The 25,723-nt window shown below is 46.0% G+C and overlaps 2 protein-coding genes across 2 annotated transcripts; both read right to left on the bottom strand.

Moving 5' to 3' along the window:
* Nucleotides 1-1,691: 1,691 nt before the first annotated feature.
* Nucleotides 1,692-8,410, bottom strand: LOC136936588 (desmoglein-2.1-like). Its single transcript, XM_067230199.1, is given in 16 exon segments — nt 1,692-2,159; nt 2,286-3,236; nt 3,754-4,023; nt 4,393-4,514; nt 4,599-4,856; nt 5,104-5,325; nt 5,464-5,606; nt 5,762-6,002; nt 6,147-6,360; nt 6,451-6,636; nt 6,810-6,944; nt 7,075-7,244; nt 7,530-7,671; nt 7,758-7,916; nt 8,050-8,181; nt 8,399-8,410. Coding segments are annotated over 16 exon segments (3,711 nt in total). The 3' UTR covers nt 1,692-1,805.
* Nucleotides 8,411-14,082: 5,672 nt separating this feature from the next.
* Nucleotides 14,083-25,011, bottom strand: LOC136936587 (desmoglein-2.1-like). The gene is made up of 17 exons (XM_067230198.1): nt 24,964-25,011; nt 19,972-20,103; nt 19,680-19,838; nt 19,456-19,597; nt 19,001-19,170; nt 18,734-18,868; nt 18,375-18,560; nt 18,107-18,284; nt 17,975-18,043; nt 17,710-17,884; nt 17,417-17,559; nt 16,958-17,179; nt 16,453-16,710; nt 16,247-16,368; nt 15,603-15,872; nt 14,614-15,459; nt 14,083-14,451 (listed from the first exon to the last, which is right to left on the bottom strand). Exons 1-17 carry the CDS (start codon nt 25,009-25,011, stop codon nt 14,083-14,085), a joined length of 3,624 nt encoding a protein of 1,207 aa, XP_067086299.1.
* Nucleotides 25,012-25,723: the final 712 nt, after the last annotated feature.

The raw sequence follows: 25,723 nt of genomic DNA, 5'->3' as shown, positions 1-25,723 counted from the left end.
TACACACAAGATCGTTTTAAAAAATGTTTCTGTTTACATGAACCCGCATAAATACGCCCCCGAGCGCAATCATAACTATGCCAAACCTTTAGGCGGCAGTGTAACGAGAAGGATAAAGCCATGCAAACCAATCAGAATTCTCAAAATCAACAACAACTACGAATAACACGATCAACTTCCTTTTCCTTTCAATAGTAAATATGGCGCGAGGTTCATTTGTTTGGATGATTCACAAATAAATGTAACGCTTTGCACAAATGTATTTCGTGATTCACAAATGTAACGCGATTCACAAATAAATGACCCCATTACATTACTACAAACATAGGACGCTCACGACGTGAGGCATTTTTAGTCGCATACTGTGACGATTGAGAACCTAAAACTCCGTTTAACCTAGTGCACACGCCAACACAAAAACTGAGTTTTCAGAAATCTCCACTGTGGCCGGAGTTTTTAGAAATGATCGTTTTCCGTGATAAAACCTCTGTTTTCGTGTAAATGAAAGGCCAAACCGCATGAAAATATATGCGTTTTTCCTCCGTGTAAACGGGGCCTAAGATCAAAGCAAAATGACATTTGACATTCCTCAACACACACACACACCTGCATCTCCTTTGCCTTATTAGAGGTTTCAGTCTATATATACCAGTTTAGCCTGTTTCTTCACTGCAAAGTCTTGTTATTCTTTACCTGCACTACCAAGCATACTTATCACCGAGATTTATGTGTACCGAACCTTTGTTTTTGTCTCGACCATTCTCCTGCTCTTCCCTGTGGATTCTTTGAAACCGAGATAACTACCCCTGCCTGACATCCGTACCTGCTCTGTGCCTAGGCTCTGAAATTCCTGCCAGCCCCTGTTTAACCCAAGCCTGTGACCCGACCATCCTTTAGATTTGCCTGCTTGACTACTCTGTAATACCATTAAAAGCCTGCACTTGGATCGGTACTACTTCTCCTGAGTCCGATCATTACAAACATACATGAAATTCAATTCATTGACATAACAGTGTAAGTTGTGTGTAACAAGAAGCACGTAGGACCTTTCTCCCAAAAGTTAGGAATATCAAAGTAAATAAAAAGTAAAAAAACGGAAATGAGATATTAAGACAACATCCAGAAACACTACAGTCAGAAAGGCAGAAAACACGTGCACGTACACATTCTCATCTGCTAGCTGCACCAAGCTGAGATATTTTCTCCTCAAAAACAGTTCGGAAATGTTATTTCGGTAGATTATTCCTCCCTTTCAATAATACCAATTGGTATTGTATTTTATATCGTTAGAATGCCTGATTAGTCACCTTTACAATGAGGTACAACTTGTAAGGATCGTGCATTCATGGAATGAGCAACACAGCTAACAGTGTGGGTAGCGGGCCAAAAAAATGGGCCAAAATCCCCTGCAATGTTCTTCTGTTGGTATTCACTCTCGTTTTGAGTTGCTTGGTGGAACCCAAAACATTTTGGGCCGCTACCCACACGGTTAGCTGTGTTATTCAAGTTGTACCTCGTTGTAAAGGCGACTAATCAGGCTTTCCAACGGTATAAAATACAATACCAATTGGTATTATTAAAAGGGAGATATAATCGACCGAAATAACGTTTCTGAACTTTTTTTGAGAAGTTTAGTTTCCCATATCAGAACCTACCTTCAGTGGTACGTTTTAGATGTTGCAAATGTCCTGTGCCGCACATTTAAAATACAGCCTGATCTCAAGACAAAAACACTTAAACCGGATAACGTTTCCCTTTAGTGGTATTTTAGTATGTATCTACTGTTGCAGTATGGGGGAAAGGCCTTATTCGCTGACATTATGACTAGTCACAACTCTCTTCTCCTTCACTATCACCTTGTGGGAGGCGGGCGTGGTGCTGATTGAACGTGAGGAGCCTTTAAACCCCAGCGTGCCGCTGTGGGAGCCTGCACTGGAGCCCGCATTAGCGCCACTGGTCTGCTTACTGTACTAGACTCTCTGGGTGCCAGAAAGCCCACTTCTCTGCAGGGAGCCCTGGGCAAGCCCGGACAGCCCCTCCTGAACCACCTGCCCCGCGCTGCCCCCCTGGCCCTCCATCAGCAGCATGCTGTGAGACCCTGACAGGCCCCCACGTTGCAGGGAGCCCTGCTGCACCCATGTCTGGCCCCCCTTGAGCACCTGCCCCCCCTGGAGCACCTGCCCCCCTTGAAGCATTTGCCCCCCCTGGAGCACCTGCCCCCCTTGAAGCATTTGCCCTCCCTGGAGCACCTGCCCCCCTTGGAGCATTTGCCCCCCCTGGAGCACCTGCCCCCCTTGAAGCATTTGCCCTCCCTGGAGCACCTGCCCCCCTTGAAGCATTTGCCCCCCCTGGAGCACCTGCCCCCCTTGAAGCATTTGCCCCCCTTGAAGAATTGCCCCTACCTGGAGCACCTGCCCCCCTTGCACAATCTGGCCCCCCTGCAGGACTTGCCCTGACCCCATGGGCGCCTGTTCCTTCACCACCATCATATTCTGAGACCCAGTATAAGGGCCCATGTGAATCAGGTTAGAGTTCCCTCCCTCCAGCCTAGCTTGCGCCCCACCTCCACTCCTCTCCACCAGCACCATCCCCTGGCCCTGGGAAGGCCCGCTGGACACCACCCGCTGCCCCTGAACCATAAGGCCCTGAGTGGGTCCTGGCGGAGGCCCGTTGACCACTATCATGCCCTGCAGGTTAGCAGCGGGCCTCTCTGCCAGCAGCACAGTGGTGTGGACCTGTGGCTCCATTACGTAGTGCATAGGCTGCAGCATGGGGGTGGTGGCGTAGTACATAGGCTGCTGCACCAGGATGGTCTGACCAGCGGGGGGAGACGGAGGAACAGGCTGACGGATTACCTCAGTGACATAACTGGTGGGGGCTGATTTGGAAACACTGACTTGGTTGATATCAACGCTCCTGGTGGATGACTGGTTGATGGTGACGTTGCTGGAGGATGACTGGCTGGATGGATGGATGTTGACACGACTGCGAGGGATGGTGGTCTTTGGTAGTCTTTCAAAGTCAGTATGTCCTGGGTCAATAACAGGTTTAGGAAGGGAGCAGACCTCAGCCAGGGTCCTGAACTTTGGCCCCAGGTCACTGAGGAACTGGAGATCGTTGTTAGATTCCAGGAGGCTGCAGCAGCCCACTGAGCCCACAGGAGAACCCTGGCCCTCGTAGTTGTACAGCAACAGACTGTCTTTCTGGGAGTAGTTCTGTGCTGCACAACTTGTCTTCTGCAAGGGAGAATGAAACACTGAAATTCAGAAAATACACACAAAGCAGAAAATACACATATGCCATATAGTGTCCGACCTATAAAGGATTTTTAAGGCCAATATCGATACGAATATTTGGTGATTAAAAAATAAGATATTCCGATATATCGGCCTATATATATTTTTTATTGTTATCCAGAAACGCGTAACAAAACATAAACAGATTTCCCTAACATTAGTTATTTGTAGTTATTCATGAGTCCTCACTAAAATAATATGATAATGCAGCTTAAAAATAACTGAAAAGAGGAACATCAAAATATAATAAAGTTCTGAAAAAAATGTTTTATCGGCCATTATAAATGCCGATAGCGATAATTTGGAAAATGACTAATATCGGCCGGTAATATCGGCCTGCCGATAAATCTGTCGGGCTCTAATGCCGTATGCAAAAAACAAAGACAACATGCACTGTGGATACAGAACATCTTGAGTGACATACAGTATATGTTGCATACCGGGTCTCGGCGCTCACCTGTGAGTAGTAATCGTCCAAGATACGATCCGGAAGAGCATCGTCTAGGTCAACGCTGTACTCCGCCATACCTTGGAAGTAGGTCATGTCCATGGAATCGGTCTCCACCATTACCGTCTGCTCATAGTCAAGGTGCGTGCCTCCAAAGGCACTCATGTTGGACACGGCAGCCATGTTGTGAACCGCCATGGTGGTGTTGGCCCCCTTCACTCCCATGGGGATGGTCTGGGGGGCGGAGATCATCCATGGGGTGGACAGCAGAGGCACCTCCTGTGGTGGAGAGGGGCGTACCGTTGGGGACGAAAGTATACACATCGTTAACTTTAAGGTAAAATAGGTAGGATTGTTTCAGTTAAAAAACTTCTTGTCCCCAATTAACAGTGGCACAGACCAAAATGGATGCAATTGTGTGGAATTGGATATGCACAACCAATCAGAACAACGAAATGGAGATCCTCTGGAATGTCCTCGTATCAAACCCACCCCACACCAGATAAACAGTCAGACCCATCTGCCAGAGGAAATAATCCATGAGCTCACAGATTGGTCGAATCCCAGGCTATTTAGCATCTTCCAATATACCCAAACACAAAGCGTTCCATATTTCAACCATGGATGATGACTTTATTTCCTGTTTACCCTGTCTTCCCCCTGTCCCTCTATGTGGTAGGATATCAGGTGTTGTTTGGGCTCGAAGGGGAGCTCGACAAACATTGTTCCTCCGCCCCCACAGGGAAACGTCAGCATCAGAAGGCCCATCACTGAAATCACAACCCAGAAACAACCGTCAAATTCGGCTTCTGTGATCACCTCGCAATGGAAATCCCATATCTAGTCATACTCACACAGCAGTATCAGAAACGCCAACACCAGGATACTGATCCCCGGCAGTCCGAACGACGACGACCCCTTTAAAGCCGCCATCTCTCCGGCTGCACCTTTGACCCCACAGGTCCTGTTGTTGGAGTAGGAGCAGGTGCACACTTGTAACAGGAGGTGCTGAGGTTCCGGGCAGGCCAGCCCCTGCTGGTCCTGTATGATGAGGGTGATGTCATACAGGCCGGGCCACAAGGGCTCCATGGCCCTGAGAGAGGCGCTGGTGTCTGGTGGGGGAGAGTTCAAGTCATTTCAAGTTTTAAGATTTTTGATGCATGTGTAGAAATGTAAGTAATGAGTTGCCTAGAGCCACAACTAAAGCTCTTTCGATGCTTTGCAAACAGTGTATAATGGCGCCACCTTATGGCAATGTTTCCAATTACTTTTTTAGAAGTTGCACCGATTCTTTCGCCATTCGCCGTGTTTCAAACCTCAACTCTCATTGAGGTTTACAGAGAGTACAGAGGTACTCACCTGATATCTCCTCCACCCTCCAAACCCCCATGCTCTCCTCAGACACCAGCGTGAATTTCAAAGGAGCTCCGTTGGGATTCGCGTCTTTATCTTCCGCCGTGACGTTGAACAGTTCCGTGCCGGAGCACAGGTATTCCTGCGTGCTGATTAGCACGGGGCAGTTGTCATTTGAGTCCTCCACGTGTATAGCGATGGTTCCTGTCGCTGTCTTTATGGGCATGTCTAAGAGAAGTACATGGGAAATCAGCCGAATGCGCAATGCAATCCTGCCACTGTAATTGCAAATAGAATTTGAATCCTGCCCTTGAATGTTTTGTATAAATGTTCTTTGTTTTAGATTGACAGTAATGAGCAACCTACCTTTGGTCAAGCAGAGTATCTTAGCGTAGTATGTCCCATTTACCAGGTACGGCGACTCTCGATCCGGCTGCTTGTTGAGTGTAATCTCAGCTGTGTCCGGGTTGACGGACAGCCAGTTGTCGGGGTCAAAACCTTTAGCATATCTTTGCGGATCAAATGGAGAGAATCAGATTAGGATTTTCAATATCTGTTCCATAAAACATGACAAGTTCCATGTTTCCTTATTTATTGAAAGTACATTCCTATAAATATATTTTTTTATAGATTTCATTACGGGATGAGCCAAGTGTGCACTCACTGGACATTGTCTGCCGGTTCTCCAGTGTCTCCGTCTAAGGCATTGTAAGTAGCGATCACTTTAGATACACTGTCTCCTGTGCTTTCTGATATGGACAAAGGCTTGACTGCAGGCCTGAACACAGGGCCGTCAGGAAGGTTTTTCACAGCAATCTTCACAGGGTATCTTTTACCGCCTCCAATTACCGGCTTACTCCCTGATGCTCCACTGGAGACCGTTCCAGTTCCACCGCCAGTTCCACCTGCAACCCCACCACCGCCCCCTGCCCCACCACCGCCCCCTGCTCCACCACCGCCCCCTGCTCCACCACCGCCCCCTGCTCCACCACCGCCCCCTGCCCCACCATCGCCCCCTGCCCCACCACCGCCCCCTCCCCCACCACCACCCCCTGCCCCACCACCGCCCCCTGCCCCACCACCGCCCCCTGCCCCACCATCGCCCCCTGCCCCACCACCGCCCCCTCCCCCACCACCGCCCCCACCACCACCCCCTGCCCCACCACCGCCCCCACCACCGCCCCCAGCCCCACCAACGAAAGGTGCCTTGTTTGTCACCACCAACCCTAACTGTAAGTTAGGATGCAACTCAAAATCAACAGGCTGCAAGAGAGATGAAACAGGATCAGCATTGTCACGTTCACTTGCACCCCCCATAGCAGAAGTGACCCATCCAGTCAGATCGAATCATACCTTTTTAAGAGTGAGCACCCCCTCGTTGGTCCTGGGGTCGGTGTGAATGCCGAAGATTTGGTCTTCGTTTCCGGAGACGATTTCAAATTCAGCGAGCCAGTTGTCTGTTTCGTCCAGGTCTGAGTCCAGGGCCTGGAACCTCATGACCTCTACGTCTACTGTGTTCTCAGTAATGCTCCCAGAGTACTGCAGAGACCCAGCAGGGAGACATGTTACAGGTTCAGACGAGGCCACACTCAGATGTAGCTCAGGTCAAAAGATAGAGCCAGGCTAAGCTCTGCTGCTACGCTACTGGAATGTCCTTGACACAGAAAACATCATGTGAAATGGGTTCAAATGCATGCATAGTCTATTTTCACCTCATCTTTCTCCAGAAGTGGGAGGTTGTCGTTGATGTCCACAACTTGAATTTTCACTTGAGTTGTGCCTGTGTTGCCACTGGATGCTCCATCCATATCAGTTCCTTTGATGGTCAGAAGGTAAGAATCGTGTTTCTGTGTGAGAGAAAGATAAACAGCATTTTTGTGAATCCATTTTTCTTTTGGAAGATCCAGCATATCATCAACTTAAAAACAGGCTTTGGAAGCTTGTCGGTCTATTAGAACGATTCCAAGCTCCACCTACCTCTCTGTCAATCGATGGATTCTTGACAGAGATTAATCCTGTGTTCCTGTCGATGCTGAAAAGCATGGCGCCATCAGTCGGCTCCTGCTTGGTGATGCTGTAGGAGATCTTGGAGTGGAGAGAGTTGGCCTCATCAGCGTCGGTGGCAGTTACCTTGGTAACCACTGTCCCTGTGGGGCAGAGAGAAGACGGTAAAGAAATGTCACAGCCTTTAGACACGGCCGTTGGTAGATGCGATGACAATCCCACACCAGGCAGTTGTTCGGTTCAATCACACCGGTGGAAATTGTGATAGCATAGCCTATTTTGACCTTCCTTCAGGCCTGTTCTAAGTTTGCTAGCTTGACGACACAAAGCTGTATCATCATAGTCACATATCATGCTAAGTCAGTCGTTAGTCCAGCATCATGTCACTAGTTAGCCTGACAGGAAGTAGCAGTTTTAGAGGACATTACCTGGAGGGCTGGACTCTATGACAGTGGCCGGCGCCTGTATGTCAAATACAGGTGGGTTGTCGTTTTCATCCACCACTTCAATGTTCAAGTCAATTCTTTCCTCCGCCATTGTGCCATTTTGAAATCTTGCCACACCAGTCAGCTACAGACAGAAGAAGCACGCACCTTCATTACATGACAGGTATGAAGTTTGTGTGTGTGTGTGTGTTTGTGTGTGTTTGTGCTTACTGTGTATTTGGGTATCCGTTCTCGGTCTAGAATCCCTCTAATGCGGACCATCCCGTCATTCTCTCCCACGATGAACAGATTGACAGGATCCTTGTTAGCTCCAGGGCCGAACAGGGTATAGAAGAGTCTCTCCCCGCTATCCGCCAGATCTGATCGAATCTAAAAACAGTCACAGAACGAGAATTGAGTGCTCTCAGACCCAGAGCTTTTTCCAGCAGTGCGCTTCTAAGAAATCATACCTCACTAGAAACTATAACAGAACAAGAACAATGAGAAAAGAGAGCAGTCTTACTATGGCAATGTATTTCCTGTCGGTGTAGTCAAAGTTTTCCTTGAGCTTTTGTGGTGGGACGACCCATTCTCTCTTGTGGCGCTTCAAGTGCCTCTGCATGCAGGGCCCACCCAACGCCCAGTCACCACAGAGCTGCAAAGACAACAAGAGGTTGAATCACTCCCTTATATTGAACTAGTACATTAATTACGCTCAAGATTTAAATATTTTGATATTTGATCATTAATAATATAATAAATGAAAACCCTACTTGTTCAACCCTACAATGTTCATTATATTTTCTCTGAAATGTACCAATGTTTGTTGGTTTGTTGGTTCAAATGTTTGTGGTTTTACAGGTTTCACTCACATTAAACGTCATGCTTCAGACCTGTACATGTGTTTGAGATTTTTACGACCAATTATACCTGTTAATGTCAAGGCTGTCTTAGCCCTGTAAGACCCAATTTAAAATTTCAACATCACCTTTAGCTATCCCAAAAAAGCCTTTGCAAATGTGACACGGCTTGTAAAGAATGAATGTATGTACACGTGGAACAGTAGCCGGGGGAACATATTTTGTCAGGGGGGTGTGGCTTTGGTTGATTTATTTTTACTTTTTGGCTGATGGATTTGCACCACCCTTCTCTTCTTCCCTCCTCTCCTCCTTTCTCTTTTCATCTCCTCTCTTCTCCATTCTTCTCCCCGCTCCCATACCGTCTCGTCTAAACTCCAGTAGCTGGATTGTGTTCCCTCCGCTCTCCGCCTGTTCTTCCTCCCTCCTTCACTTCTCCCATCCTGTCTTCCACTTCTACACCCTTCTTCTGCCCTCTCCCTTCCTCTCCTTTTCTACTCTGCCCTCCCTTTGCCTTTCATCTCCTCTCTTCTCTCCTCCCCCCCAAACTCTAATCTCACTCTTGAGCTCAATCTTAATTTCAACCTTAACATTAGGCATAATTTTGCATTTGTATGGATTGTTAATGATGGACCATTTTCTTCTGAATCCTCTTGCAAAATGAAACTTTCGCCTCAAAACTGTTTTACCTGTGCTCAAAATTAAACTTTCACCTCTAAACAGATTTACCTGTGCTCAAAATCAAACACTGCTCTCAAATCATAAATAAAGTGATCAAAATGATATACACTATCAAGCAGTCAGTAAACAATACACCAAAAAAAAGAAAACACATTGTTCAAAACATATAGTTCTCAGGGGAAAGTACATTTTTAATCTCAAAACAAATTTCATATTTATCCGTCATTGTCTTTGGATGAACGAAAACATGTTCTATCATAGTAGCTCAAAATTGATCAGAAATTACTACTTTGCTTTGCTCTTTGCAATTTATTTTGTTCTTTCTCCTCCTGGTACCCCTATACAGTGCTGTACCCTGAATCTCACGACTCACAACTCACTCTTGTGTTTTGTTGATATGAACCTGCAACCAGTCAAAATCTATTGAGCAGTCAGTACTGTTACTGTAACACAGCACAATGTTCAGGGCCATACCATTTGTTCATTGTACAGTATACAGCCTACAATGCACTGTACTACAGTATACAATACTATACAGTAAAAGGGACAACAATCTAAGGAGTAAACATGTGATCAATGTGCTTCTTCTTGTCTTTGGGCTGGGTCAGGCCAGAGCACTTCGTCGACATCACAAGCAATATTTTCCCACCTTCAACAACCTGTTAATTACATGTTTTCTCTATTTGTATTTGACTGTTGCCATTTGTGTTTACCAGTATGGATGACATGTGCATTAGAGTGCAGAATGTGTTTTGAGAATGAGAATGTGTTTAGAGTTTTGCTGAAAAGTCTATGTGAGATCTGCAAATTGTGTTTTACCATGTGAAATGGTTTAAGGTATTGACAAAAGACTGCACAATTAGCTACATGAGTTCAGGCAACTGAGAACTTTGTTCAGCCAAAGGCTTTTAGTGTTTTAGCAATTGAGAAAAACTGTAAATGTGTCACAGTGCGCTGTGCATTTAGTACATTGTACTAAATTATCTGTCAATCCAACATCCAACAAGTTAGCGTATTTCCTCTCCCTTCAACAACCAATCGAAAATTAGCATAATTGCCGTTAAGCATCCTAGTTTTTAATTGTGATCAACTATAGTAATATAGTGAAGCAGCCTTAAGAATATATAAATCATGTATTAAAAAACCTGGAAAGTACTTACCAGGATGGCAGAGCACAGCAGCAAGGTGAAGGTTGGGGCTGTCTCCATGTCAGGGTTGTTTAACGAATAATCTGACCTAGAGCAGGATGCCTTGAAGCTGTCTGGCTGGAGGCTAGAGCTGATGGCTCGTCAGATGAGGGTACGACTGCTTGTCGTCAGATTGTATTCACAGGTGGGCTTCTGCTGTCTGGAACCGGTGGATGACGAGCTGCTTTTTATCTGCCAATTCCTTCTCCCCAAGGCATGAATTCATGTGGTTTTCAATCCCCACCCCCACCCCCCCCCCCCCCTTATGCTGTAAACAAAGGAGGAACGTTCCCACGCAGGGGTGGTGGTGGTGGTGGTAGTGTATTGTATGCCTAACCATGACCATGTTTTGTGGCATTTAGTCTAGTGCTTCTGTGGCTTTCAGTGGTTGTTTAATGTCTTTAATGTGTCTTGTCATATATTGAAGCAATAATGATAACAAATAAAATAATCTAAATAATAAACAATACATTATTTATATGGCCACATATTAAAATAAGAAAATTAAGAAATGTTTCAGTCCTCCTCATATATTAAAGCAATAATGATAACAAAGGCAGCAAATTGCTCAGTGTTGCGAAATGTGAAGTATCGCACCAAAAACAAAAAGGAGTCAAGGACTTTTTGAACTATTGAGCCATTTCATGGAGAAATATAATAATAAAAAAATAAAAATAACCAATAGGTTTCCTCCTATAAAAATACTCCCTCAAAATGATGTCAATGTATGAACATTGACAACTGAGTCTGATTAAAAGGACAACTAATCGTATGCTTGTTACCATGACTTGAGGCATGAGCCAACAATATACACTGTGGACCATAGACACCAACCAGAACAACAAAGTAATTTGACTCAAAACTACAAACATAAACCCCAGAAACAATGGCAATGAAGATTTTAAGCAGTGAGAACCTAGATTAGCTTGAGAGACAGTGTTGACATAGACAACCCTTGTGCTGCCTTTGGGTAGCACTGGGTTTTTTAGCACAACTGTTCAACTATGAGGCTCACAAACAGCTTCGCATCGAAACACGTCTGAAGTGAATTTGCATGATTGTTCCAATTGTCAAAACCACAGAGGGGGTTCCAACAGTAGGAGGAGCAGAATGGGCAAGTGGTGTTCATTACAATTTGCATACAACACACCACCCAATGGCATTCACTGCTTCAAGTCAGCCAGCTGCAGCCGGCTGTCGACGCCATAAATATATATGGTCGACGCCACCGGCGCTGCATTAAGTCGAACTAACCTATTTTGTTGCCAGGACCTGCCCTGTACCCAGTACATAAGGCTATCGATAAAATACGAATTCATAAGACAGAACTGTAACATACAAGCAAATTCCGTTCATTTACATAAGTGTTAGTTGTTTGTAACAAGAAGCAAATATGACGTTTCTTTCAAAAGTTAGCAATATCAAATTAAATAAAAGTAAATTAGATATTACGACAACAGCCAGAAACACTCTACAGTCAGAAAATAAACAACACACATGTGCAGGTACACATTGTTATATGCCAGCTAGCACCAAGCTGAGATATTTTCATTAATTCAGCTCTTTGTGCAAGCAGGCACATCAGACTACATTCTATACCAGCATGCCCAAACTCATTCCCACACTCTTCTCCAGAACGACTTACAGTAGATACAGGGGCATTCCCGAGGCAAGTACATTTATTCATTTAACAGACACTTTTATCCAAAGCGACTTCCAAGAGAGAGCTTTACAAAGTGCATAGGTCACTGATCATAACAACAAGATAGCCACAAAAACATTGCGAGTAGCCAAAACATGAAGCACACATTGTGAACAACCAAAGTAAGTGCCATAGGGAAGAACCATAAGAGCATGTAGTTAAACAAGTTACAATTAAACAACATGAACCGCTATAAGTGCAAGTGTACCTGTGGAAAAAACAAGCAACAATAATAAAAACAATATATCACAGCGAGTACTAAATTTAAATCAGTTACCACTAACCTCAAGAGCAACAAGTCTCTAAGCAAGAGTCATTGTGATCCTTGAGGAAACTAACATCGGGTCAAGCGAACTATTCCGTTAAGTAGTAAGTAAGTAAGTAAGACTTTATTTATATAGCACTTTTCATACAAGAATTGCAGCTCAAAGTGCTTTACATAAAATTGTGTTGATCTAAAACGTTTAACAAACCAAACTAGCCGCACTCTATCTGCGGTCTCTCGAATCCATTTTAGATCCGAGCTGCCACTTGCAGTTTCTAATACACAAACATGACAAGGGGGTAGACAGGACGAGACTAGAAAGTTACAGCATAACATGAGGAGAGAGGAGGAGAGAAAAAGGCAACACCCAGACAATGCTCCTAGAGGAGTACAGTGTGGGAACAGACAAAAACCTCAGCACATAAGCACAACAACATTTACAAAAACACGTGACTTGCAACGGGGAGTGGGGGGGGGGGGGTAGACAAGCAGCATCTGGACCTGCAGCCATAGGCGCTGGACACAGACCCGGCAGCCACCCTGGGGGAAACAAGCAGGCGAAGGCGTTGGATGGTGGTGGGGGGGTGGTGATATCTGTAGTAGGTGAAAGTTAATGTGTGAGTAGGTCTGGGTTGGCGCCCTCGACCTAGGCCACAATCAGTCCGATTCTCCCTATGCAGATTGTGTTGGCCAGGAGACATCCTTGGTCATGACCCGGGCAGAGACCAACCCACAGATGTCGGGGGGGGGGGGGGGGGGGAAGGGGGGAGCAAGATAGTCTCGCTTCAGCGCTCTCCAGGGGAGTTATTTTCCAGCGACGGCCTTCAGGAAGGTCTCTGTGTCCTCCATCTTCCTTTGCAGAGCCGCAAACTTATCCCTGTTGTAATCAATGCTGCGTTGTAAGTTCACAGTCTGAGCTCCAACAACTCTGCCCACCGCATCAATCATATCGGGCAGCCTAACGGGGCTTTTGATGGCTGCAGCCGTTTCCTTCATTTTCCGATATACAAAGCCAGCGCCTATTCCAAACAGCAGAAAGCCTGTAATCATGGTTCCGAATATGAAGATGTCTTCAACGTCCTCCACAGAAAGCGCCGCTAGACACACGACACGCCAATTCTCCCACGCGTCCATCGTGTAGCCAGCTGCGAACGTCCCGTCCGGACAGTTGGGTTCCCCCGAACCCGAGCTTCTCTTTGAGAAGATGGTGTCAATAGCATTGAGAGACCAGCTAATTAATTCCATGCTTCTAGTTTCGGAGAGTGATGATGAGAGAGTATCTTGAGACAAGACAAGACACAAGACACAGCCAAGCAGGGAAGGTCAGGGAGGGGAGGATAAAATGCAACCGCCTTCGTCGAGAGCCAAAGTACCGTTGTACTCCCGGAACAAGTGCGTCTTGAGCCTTTTCTTGAAGGTGGAGAGACAGTCAGTGTCTCTGATGGAGGTGGGGAGTTGATTCCACCACTGGGGGGCCAGACATGAGAAGAGCTTGTGTTGGGACCGGGCGGTCTTGAGCAGTGGGACCACCAGGCGGTTGTCTGAAGAAGACCGTAGGTGACGGGTGGGGATGTAAGGCTGCAGGAGAGACTTGATGTAGACGGGTGCAGTCCCGTTCACTGCTCGGAAGGTCAGTACCAGGGTCTTGAATCTGATACGGGCCATGATAGGTAGCCAGTGGAGAGAGATGAGGAGCGGGGTAACATGGGACCCAAGTAGGGTGAAGTGCCTTGCCCGAACCGGCAACCTTCTGATTAATAGCCATCTGACTCCCCTGAACCATCTTGATAAAGTTTCCCATATCAGACAGCCTGATCTCAAGACAAAAACACTCAAACCTGATCATGTTTCTCTTGGTGGTATTTTAGTATGTATCTACTGTTGCTGTGTCGGGCACTCTCTGGGTGCCAAAAAGCCCACTTCTCTGCAGGGAGCCCTGGGCAAGCCCGGACAGTCCCTCCTGAACCACCTGCCCCGCGCTGCCCCCCTGGCCCTCCATCAGCAGCATGCTGTGAGACCCTGACAGGCCCCCACGTTGCAGGGAGCCCTGCTGCACCCATGTCTGGCCCCCTTTGAGCACCTGCCCCCCCTGGAGCACCTGCCCCCCTTGAAGCATTTGCCCTCCGTGAAGCACCTGCCCCCCTTGAAGCATTTGCCCCCCCTGGAGCACCTGCCCCCCTTGAAGCATTTGCCCTCCCTGAAGCACCTGCCCCCCTTGAAGCATTTGCTCCCCCTGGAGCACCTGCCCCCCTTGAAGCATTTGCCCTCCCTGAAGCACCTGCCCCCCTTGAAGCATTTGCTCCCCCTGGAGCACCTGCCTCCCTTGAAGCATTTGCCCCCCTTGAAGCATTTGCCCCCCCTGGAGCCCCTGCCCCCCTTGAAGCACCTGCCCCACTTGCACAATCTGGCCCCCCTGCAGGACTTGCCCTGACCCCATGGGCACCTGTTCCTTCACCACCATCATATTCTGAGACCCAGTATAAGGGCCCATGTGAATCAGGTTAGAGTTCCCTCCCTCCAGCCTAGCTTGCGCCCCACCTCCACTCCTCTCCACCAGCACCATCCCCTGGCCCTGGGAAGGCCCGCTGGACACCACCCGCTGCCCCTGAACCATAAGGCCCTGAGTGGGTCCTGGCGGAGGCCCGTTGACCACTATCATGCCCTGCAGGTTAGCAGCGGGCCTCTCTGCCAGCAGCACAGTGGTGTGGACCTGTGGCTCCACTACATAGTGCATAGGCTGCAGCATGGGGGTGGTGGCGTAGTACATAGGCTGCTGCACCAGGATGGTCTGACCAGCAGGGGGAGACAGAGGAACAGGCTGCTGCACCAGGATGGTCTGGTTCTGACCTGCCGTGCCCTCCCTCAGGGTTCCGGAACGTTCCGACTCCTTCACCATTGTGCTCTCCACGTGCTTCACCGGCGCGGGGGGCGGGGGGGCGGCGACGGCGGCGCTGGATGCCACTGTCACTTTTGTGGTGGTGGTGGATGCGAGGGGGGCGGCGGGCCTAGGGGGCGGAGGTGGGGAGACTATGGGTTTGAACTCGGTCTGGATCTTCTCACCCGTGCAGACCTCAGCCAGGGTCCTGAACTTTGGCCCAAGGTCACTAAGAAACTGGAGGTCGTTGTCAGATTCCAGGAGGCTGCAGCAGCCCACTGAGCCCACAGGAGAACCCTGGCCCTCGTAGTCGTACAGCAACAGGCTGTCCTCCTGGGCGTAGTTCTGTGCTGCACAGCTTGTCTTCTGCAAGGGAGAATTAAACACTGAAATTCAGAAAATACACACAAAGCAGAGAATACACATATTCAGTATGCAGCATACACTGTGGATACAGAACATCTCGAGTGACATACAGTATATGTTGCATACCAGGTCTCGGCGCTCACCTGTGAGTAGTAATCGTCCAAGATACGATCCGGAAGAGCATCGTCTAGGTCAACGCTGTACTCCGCCATACCTTGGAAGTAGGTCATGTCCATGGAATCCATCTCCACCATTTCCGTCTGCTCATAGTCAAGGTGCGTGCCTCCGAAGGCACTCATGTTGGACACGGCAGCCATGTTGTGAACCGCCATGGTGGTGTTGGCCCCCTTCAGCCCCATGGGGATGGTCTGGGGGGCGGAGATCATCCATGGGGTGGACAGCAGAGGCACCTCCTGTGGTGGAGAGGGGCGTACCGTTGGGGACGAAAGTATGCACACCGTCAACTTTAAGGTACAATAGGTAGGAATGTTTCAGTTCAAAACGTCTTGTCCCCAATTAACTTTAGCACAGACCAAAATGGACGCAATTGTGTGGAATTGGGTATGCACAACCAATCAGAGCAACAAAATGGAAATCCTCTGAAATGTCCTCGTATCAAACTAACCCTAACCCACACCAAATAAACAGTCAGACCCATCTGCCAGAGGAAATAATCCATGAGCTCACAGATTGGTCGAATCCCAGGCTATTTAGCATCTTCAAATATACCCAAACACAAAGCGTTCCATATTTTCAACCATGGATGATGACTTTATTTCCTGTTTACCCTGTCTTCCCCCTCTCCCTCTAAGTGGTAGGATATCAGGTGTTGTTTGGGCTCGAAGGGGAGCTCGACAAACATTGTTCCTCCGCCCCCACAGGGAAACGTCAGCATCAGAAGGCCCATCACTGAAATCACAACCCAGAAACAACCATCAAATTCGGCTTCCGTGATCACCTCGCAATGGAAATCCCATATCTAATCATACTCACACAGCAGTATCAGAAACGCCAACACCAGGATACTGATCCCCGGCAGTCCGAACGACGACGACCCCTTTAAAGCCGCCGTCTCTCCGGCTGCACCTTTGACCCCACAGGTCCTGTTGTTGGAGTAGGAGCAGGTGCACACTTGTAACAGGAGGTGCTGAGGTTCCGGGCAGGCCAGCCCCTGCTGGTCCTGTATGATGAGGGTGATGTCATAGAGGCCGGGCCACAAGGGCTCCATGGCCCTGAGAGAGGCGCTGGTGTCTGGTGGGGGAGAGTTCAAGTCATTTCAAGTTTTAAGATTTTTGATGCATGTGTAGAAATGTAAGTAATGAGTTGCCTAGAGCCACAACTAAAGCTCTTTCGATGCTTTGCAAACAGTGTATAATGGCGCCACCTTATGGCAATGTTTCCAATTACTTTTTTAGAAGTTGCACCGATTCTTTCGCCATTCGCCGTGTTTCAAACCTCAACTCTCATTGAGGTTTACAGAGAGTACAGAGGTACTCACCTGATATCTCCTCCACCCTCCAAACCCCCATGCTCTCCTCAGACACCAGCGTGAATTTCAAAGGAGCTCCGTTGGGATTCGCGTCTTTATCTTCCGCCGTGACGTTGAACAGTTCCGTGCCGGAGCACAGGTATTCCTGCGTGCTGATTAGCACGGGGCAGTTGTCATTTGAGTCCTCCACGTGTATAGCGATGGTTCCTGTCGCTGTCTTTATGGGCATGTCTAAGAGAAGTACATGGGAAATCAGCCGAACGTGCAATGCAATCCTGCCACTGTAATTGCAAACAGAATTCGAATCCTGTCCTTGAATGTTTCGTATAAATGTCAAAGTTCTTTGTTTGAGATTGACAGTAATGATCCAGCAGGGCTTTTGGAGACTTTTTTTGTTGTTGAAAAAGTCAATTATGAAAATTACTACTATATCTCAATACTTTCATGATGTGATGCTGTAATGCCTACCTTTGGTCAAGCAGAGTATCTTAGCGTAGTATGTCCCATTGATCAGGTACGGCGACTCTCGATCCGGCTGCTTGTTGAGTGTGATCTCAGCTGTGTCCGGGTTGACCGACAGCCAGTTGTCGGGGTCAAAACCTTTAGCATATCTTTGTGGATCAAATGGAGAGCATTAGATGATGATTTTCAATATCTGTTCCATAAAACATGAAAAGTTCAATGTTTCCATATTTATTTAGAGTACATTCCTATAAATTCCATATAGATTTCATTACGGGATGAGCCAAGTGTGCACTCACTGGACATTGTCTGCCGTTTCTCCAGTGTCTCCGTCTAAGGCATTGTAAGTAGCGATCACTTTAGATACACTGTCTCCTGTGCTTTCTGATAAGGACAAAGGCTTGACTGCAGGCCTGAACACAGGGCCGTCAGGAAGGTTTTTCACAGCAATCTTCACAGGGTATCTTTTACCGCCTCCAATTACCGGCTTACTCCCTGATGCTCCACTGGAGACCGTTCCAGTGCCACTGCCAGTTCCACCCCAAGTTCCACCGCCAGTTCCACCTGCAACCCCGGCCCCGCCCCCAGCCACACCCCCTGCCCCACCACCGCCCCCTGCCCCACCACCGCCCCCTGCCCCAGCCACACCCCCTGCCCCAGCCACACCCCCTGCCCCACCACCGCCCCCTGCCCCACCACCGCCCCCTGCCCCACCACCACCCCCTCCCCCACCACCACCCCCTCCCCCACCACCGCCCCCTGCCCCACCACCACCCCCTCCCCCACCACCGCCCCCAGCCCCACCAACGAAAGGTGCCTTGTTTGTCACCACCAACCCTAACTGTAAGTTAGGATGCAACTCAAAATCAACAGGCTGCAAGAGAGATGAAACAGGATCAGAATTGTCACATTCACTTGCACCCCCCATAGCAGAAGTGACCCATCCAGTCAGATCGAATCATACCTTTTTAAGAGTGAGCACCCCCTCGTTGGTCCTGGGGTCGGTGTGAATGCTGAAGATTTGGTCTTCGTTTCCGGAGACGATTTCAAATTCAGCGAGCCAGTTGTCTGTTTTGTCCAGGTCTGAGTCCAGGGCCTGGAACCTCATGACCTCTACGTCTACTGTGTTCTCAGTAATGCTCCCAGAGTACTGCAGAGACCCAGCAGGGAGACATGTTACAGGTTCAGACGAGGCCACACTCAGATGTAGCTCAGGTCAAAAGATAGAGCCAGGCTAAACTCTGCTGCTACGCTACTGGAATGTCCTTGACACAGAAAACATCATGTGAAATGGGTTCAAATGCATGCATAGTCTATTTTCACCTCATCTTTCTCCAGAACTGGGAGGTTGTCGTTGATGTCCACAACTTGAATTTTCACTTGAGTTGTGCCTGTGTTGCCACTGGATGCTCCATCCATATCAGTTCCTTTGATGGTCAGAAGGTAAGAATCGTGTTTCTGTGAGAGAGAAAGATAAACAGCATTTTTGTAAAAAAAAAAAATATTTTAGAAGATCTATCATATCATCAACTTAAAAACAAGCTTTGGGGTGCTTGTGGGTTTATTAAAACTATTCCAAGCTCTGCCTACCTCTCTGTCAATCGATGGATTCTTGACAGAGATTAATCCTGTGTTCCTGTCGATGCTGAAAAGCATGGCGCCATCAGTCGGCTCCTGCTTGGTGATGCTGTAGGAGATCTTGGAGTGGAGAGAGTTGGCCTCATCAGCGTCAGTGGCAGTTACCTTGGTAACCACTGTCCCTGTGGGGCAGAGAGAAGACAGTAAAGAAATGTCACAGCCTTTAGACACGGCCGTTGGTAGATGCGATGACAATCCCACACCAGGCAGTTGTTCGGTTCAATCACACCGGTGGAAATTGTGATAGCATAGCCTATTTTGACCTTCCTTCAGGCCTGTTCTAAGCTTGCTAGCTTGACGACACAAAGCTGTATCATCATAGTCACATATCATGCTAAGTCAGTCGTTAGTCCAGCATCATGTCACTAGTTAGCCTGACAGGAAGTAGCAGTTTTAGAGGACATTACCTGGAGGGCTGGACTCTATGACAGTGGCCGGCGCCTGTATGTCAAATACAGGTGGGTTGTCGTTTTCATCCACCACTTCAATGTTCAAGTCAATTCTTTCCTCTGCCATTGTGCCATTTTGAAATCTTGCCACACCAGTCAGCTACAGACAGAAGAAGCACGCACCTTCATTACATGACAGGTATGAAGTTTGTGTGTGTGTGTTTGTGTGTGTTTGTGCTTACTGTGTATTTGGGTATCCGTTCTCGGTCTAGAATCCCTCTAATGCGGACCAGCCCGTCATTCTCTCCCACGATGAACAGATTGACAGGATCCTTGTTAGCGCCAGGGCCGAACAGGGTATAGAAGAGTCTCTCCCCGCTATCCGCCAGATCTGATCGAATCTAAAAACAGTCACAGAACGAGAATTGAGTGCTCTCAGACCCAGAGCTTTTTCCAGCAGTGCGCTTCTAAGAAATCATACCTCACTAGAAACTATAACAGAACAAGAAGAATGAGAAAAGAGAGCAGTCTTACTATGGCAATGTATTTCCTGTCGGTGTAGTCAAAGTTTTCCTTGAGCTTTTGTGGTGGGACGACCCATTCTCTCTTGTGGCGCTTCAAGTGCCTCTGCATGCAGGGCCCACCCAACGCCCAGTCACCACAGAGCTGCAAAGACAACAGGAGGTTGAATCACTCCCTTATATTGAACTAGTACATCAATTACGCTCAAGATTTAAATATTGAAATATTTGAACATTAATAATATAATAATTTAAAACTCTACTTGTCAACTTCAGGCAATGTGGATGATAAATATAACTTGTGTTATTGTTGATGGTGAGTCTCGTTGACTACAACGTTCATTATAGTTTCTCTGAAATGTACAGTGTATAAGTACTGATGTTTGTGGTTTTACAGGTTTAACTCAAATTAAATTTCATGCTTCAGGCCTGTACAGATCTTTATGACCAATTATACCTGTTAATGTCAAGGCTGTCATTAAGTCTGTGACATGACTTGTAAAGAATGAATGGTATTTCCTGCACCTATGTCAGGTCAGTTAATCAACTCTCTTTGCGGGCGGTTCCGCACTGCTATTTAAAACTTTAATAAAATGAAAATACTTGGTTATGAGACTGAAGTGGCAAGAGTTTTTTTAATTTTTTAAATTTATGACTTAAATGAATAACACAGCTGCATGGACTTAAGTGTATTTAACGTCTTTAATGGTAAGAGACCACGGCGCACACAGGGATGGATAATGAGCGTTGTTTGATATAAAATTACAATGCAACATATGGCAGACACCTTCAGATATGACAGACCCTCTCAGATTTTTGACTTTGTTGCTTTCATGGGAGCCAGTCCTCACTCTATGGAAGCTCGGCTCCCTCTGGCTCCCACGTAATTCGAGCACTGCACAACACAATAGTTCATACAGCACAGTGGGTCACATGAACCAAACTCTAATCTCACCCTTGAGCTAAATCTTAATTTCAACTTTAACATTAGGCATAATCTTACATTTGTAAGCAAATAAATGGGGTGCTAGTTTACCCATTTCGGATTGGTTTTAGACTTAGCAAAAATCAGGAAAAAGTATTGGGGGAGATAGTTTCGTAAATGTTGACTGGAGTTATAGAAACGAATAAAATAGATATAATTTACATATTATAATATAATATATAATATAATATAAAAAGAATAAAAACGACCGGACGAGCCGGGTGCCTAACCAGAAATCTAATACCACCTACATCCACCGGGGCCGTTGCTTCAAGCCGAGGGGCGAGGGGTGGGGGTCTGGTTGGATCCGATGTTAGTTTATTTCCTCCAGGAACACAATGACACTTATAGAGGGACTTGTTGCACTCAGTTTTAACTGATTTAACTACTTGTACTTGCTGTAAATTATATTATTGTTGCTTGCTTTCCTACAGGTACACTCTTGCACTTTTGAGGTTCATGTTGTTTAATTTGTTTAACTACATGCTCTTAGGTTTCTTCCTATTGGCACTTATTTGCTTTTCACAATGTATGCTTCATGTTTTGGCTACCCGCAATGTTTTTGGGGCTATCTTGTTGTTTAGGATCATTGACCTTTGCACTTTTGTACAGCTCTCTCTTGGAAGTCGCTTTGGATAAAAGCGTCTGCTGAATGAATAAATGTAACTGTAAATGTAAACTGGTCCCCGACATCACATAGACTTTTTCTGGTCCCCATATTTTCACCATTCTTTGGGTATAAATGTGTCACAGTGCGCTGTACATTGCTGAGCACTAAATTATCTGTCAACCCAACATCCAACAAGTTTGCTTATTTCCTCTCCCTACAACAACCAATGAAAAATGAACATAATTGCCGTTAAGCATCCTATTGTATTTAGGAACAGGTCTCCAACTGTTGTAAGCAGGTTGAACACCTAATCAAACTGACTGAGATAATTGTTTGTTCCACAGAAATGCTCATGGTCACACGAAATACATCGTAACACTCTCCAGACTCATGCAAGAAACATTTCACTTGCAGTACTTTGAACCATACCAGCTATTGCCTGAGGGAATTAGCTTTGATGTTAGTTACTGCCTATGTCCGATAGAGGAAAAAAAGCACACAACACAATAGTTCATACAGCACAGTGGGTCACATGAACCAAACTCTAATCTCACCCTTGAGAAATCTGCATTTCAACCAATTAGGCGTTATCTTAGATTTGTATGGATTGTTAATGATGGACCGTTTTTTTATGTTCTTTATTGTTTTTTCAAATTAAACGCACTTGTTCCGGGAGTAAGACGCACTTGTTCCGGGAGTACAACGGTACTTAAGAAAGATTTGTTGGATCCGATGTTAGTTTATTTCCTCCAGGAACACAATGACACTTATTGAGGGACTTGTTGCACTTGTTGGTTAGTTTTAACTGATTTAACTACTTGTACTTGCTGTAAATTATATTATTGTTGCTTGCTTTCCTACAGGTACACTCTTGCATTTTTGAGGTTCATGTTGTTTAATTGGGTGTGCTTTGCCTTCGGCAAGGGCACAACCTTTGTTCTCTCACATATATATTATTATTATTATTTTTATTATTTTTGCCCCCCTAAAACTCAGTCAATATTTGGCCTACATAGACAACGTAGGTGTCAAAAGTTTCGTCTTGGTAGCGATTGAGTTGCTTCTATTGGAATTTACATTCCGTTGCATGGTTTGGGCTTAAGTTAAGTTTTTGTGGCCAAAAGTGAAGCTAACGGTGGCTAATTTGCTAGCCACAGTCACTGACGTTACTAACGTCACTACATCACTAACGTCACGAAAACACGCGTGACTACCTTTGGCAGAACATTCGTTTCGCATCTGTTAACTTGGGGGATAGCTAGGCTAACTATAGCTTTACTGCAAGGCAGCTGCAGAAACGCCACAAGAAAAGAGGCCAGGGTGATAACTATTTACTCATTTTACTTTGTGATATGACACACAATTGTGATGTCTAATGTACAATATAAGCTGATATTGTTAAGGAAGTACATCTACTTTCGGAAACAGTAGTCTACTATTTCACTGAAATATTAGCATCATGACATTAGCCTGTGTTGCCCGGGCAACACATACTACAGTGGTCTATGATGTATCTGTTTTCAATCGTTAAAATAAACATTCCTCACGTATACATTTTCGTTGTAGGATTTATTCTGACATTAGTAAACGATTTGTTGGTGAAATTACCATTACCTGTGGTTTCAAACCAGTGTAGCTCACTGCAACGCTGTAGCTCACGCGAGACACACTACAAAAACATCTAGCTACAGTACACAGCTGTTTAGGAAGTCAAACGGCGACAGAAAATGTTCGGCACTCCCCTTACTTAAATCAAAAGTCTATCTAACTACTAACCTGAACTTCATTGCCACAGCCTAAACGTTGTCAATCTGTTCATGAAAATAATTAATTTCAGCCTAAACCGTACAACGGAACGTTAAATCCAATTCAACCAACGCAATCGCTACCAAGACGAACACAGCAGTAGTCTACTACTGTACCGTAGTAGTACAATTTAACGGGGGCAGCTTCTCCACACAGGGCTATATCGCATTTTGCGTTGTTACTGACAATGATCGCTACCAGTGAGCTTTTTATGAATGAGCGATTTTCCACTAAATAAATGTCAAGCTTATTTACGTTTTGGGGGGCATATTTTCAGTTAGCAGATGGTACTGTTTGAATCGCGATTCCATCTTCTACTGCCGGGTAACGTCGTAGAATAATCTTCAAAGGGGTTGTTTATTCATGAATGAATGCAATATGAGTAGGCTAAATGCCTGAAAATATCATGAGAAGGGAAAAACTTAAAATGACGTTTAAGTCATAGAGATTAGGTCAATTTTTACACCGGTCTGCCAAATGTATTCGTTTTGATTCAACGATGAGGCTGCCTCTTGCAGGGGAAATGAGAAGACATCTATTTCATTCTACACTTCACTCGTATTTTCAGTTGTAAATGAGCAGCAAAAAAATCTATGTAATCTTTCTAAATAATAAGTATGCATTTTTATATAAAATATACAGAAATATCAGTTGTAAAAATGTCATTCAAAAACGGACCCCTGTGCAACCGACGCAAGCAAGCACACTCTACAATTTCCCCAGAAATTGTACCCTCTCTAGTTTGTAATTTGTTTAACTACATGCTCTTAGGTTTCTTCCTATTGGCACTTATTTGCTTTTCACAATGTATGCTTCATGTTTTGGCTACCCGCAATGTTTTTGGGGCTATCTTGTTGTTTAGGATCATTGACCTATGCACTTTTGTACAGCTCTCTCTTGGAAGTCGCTTTGGATAAAAGCGTCTGCTGAATGAATAAATGTAACTGTAAATGTAAACTGGTCCCCGACATCACATAGACTTTTTCTGGTCCCCATATTTTCACCATTCTTTGGGTATAAATGTGTCACAGTGCGCTGTACATTGCTGAGCACTAAATTAGTTGTCAACCCAACATCCAACAAGTTTGCTTATTTCCTCTCCCTTCAACAACCAATCAAAAATGAACATAATTTCCGTTAAGCATCCTCTTGTATTTAATTGTGATCAACTATAATGAATACAGTTAACCCTTGTGCTGCCTTCGGGTCACATGACCCAAAGGTTCATAACGAACCATCGTTATGAACCATCGTGTTTATCCAATTTTACCCAATACAAAAACAAATAAAAATAATTTTCTTTTAACTTTCGCAATGTGGGGGGTCTGAGACAGCCCAACGATTAAAAGAAAATGCTTCATTTTGTTTTTGTATGCGGTAAAGTTGTCGCAATACGACGGTGGGTCACAATGACTGATGGGTCAGAATGACCCGAAGATAACACAAGGGTTAAGCAGCCAAAGCGTGCAAAATGACGTCCTTGGGCAAGGCACTTCACCCTACTTGCCTCGGCGGGTCCCTGTACTTACTGTAAGTCACTCTGGATAAGAGCGTCTGCTAAATGACTAACTGTAAATGTATAAAAAAACCTGGAAAGTACTTACCAGGATGGCAGAGCACAGCAGCAAGGTGAAGGTTGGGGCTGTCTCCATGTCAGGGTTGTCTAACGAATAATCTGACCTAGAGCAGGATGCCTTGAAGCTGTCTGGCTGGAGGCTAGAGCTGATGGCTCGTCAGATGAGGTACGACTGCTTGTCGTCAGATTGTATTCACAGGTGGGCTTCTGCTGTCTGGAACCGGTGGGAGACGAGCTGCTTTTTATCTGCCAATTCTAGCTGCTAGTGAACCAAAGTACGAGGGGCTGGCAACAAGGCAGTGAGTCTAACGCGTTACACTGAGTGTCATCATTCCACATCCTGCTCTTGGGTGTCTGTCTCTGTCAGCCTCCCAGCCTGTCTTTTTATCTGCTAGTCCCTTCTCCCTAAGGCTATCTTGTGGTTTTCGATCCTCCCACCCCGTGTAGGGTTAGTGCCGTGGTGGAGGGGGAGGTGCGCTAATGGTAAACAATTCCTGGGAAAGAGAAAGGGGAAACGACCCCATGCAAAACCACACGATCACTTTATGTAACGTCTGTTCATGTTTCTGTTTTTGTCACGCAGTTTGAAGAGGGGGAGGAATAAAAAGATTATTAAGTCCTACAATGATTTTGTTTTCATTTAAAGAGTCTGAGTGAAGCAGACAACTGAGATTTACACAAGTTGTATGTTGTTCTCAACTTTGGGCATTGCTTGAACGCATATTAAACATATCGAATCAAACAATCGTATGCTATCCATCAAAAGACCATTCCTGCTAATTACACAT

Source organism: Osmerus mordax, chromosome 27 (assembly GCF_038355195.1).
Source record: "Osmerus mordax isolate fOsmMor3 chromosome 27, fOsmMor3.pri, whole genome shotgun sequence".
NCBI lineage: Eukaryota > Metazoa > Chordata > Actinopteri > Osmeriformes > Osmeridae > Osmerus > Osmerus mordax.
Note: the sequence above shows the minus strand (reverse complement) of the source record. Positions and strands in the feature narration are given on the sequence as shown.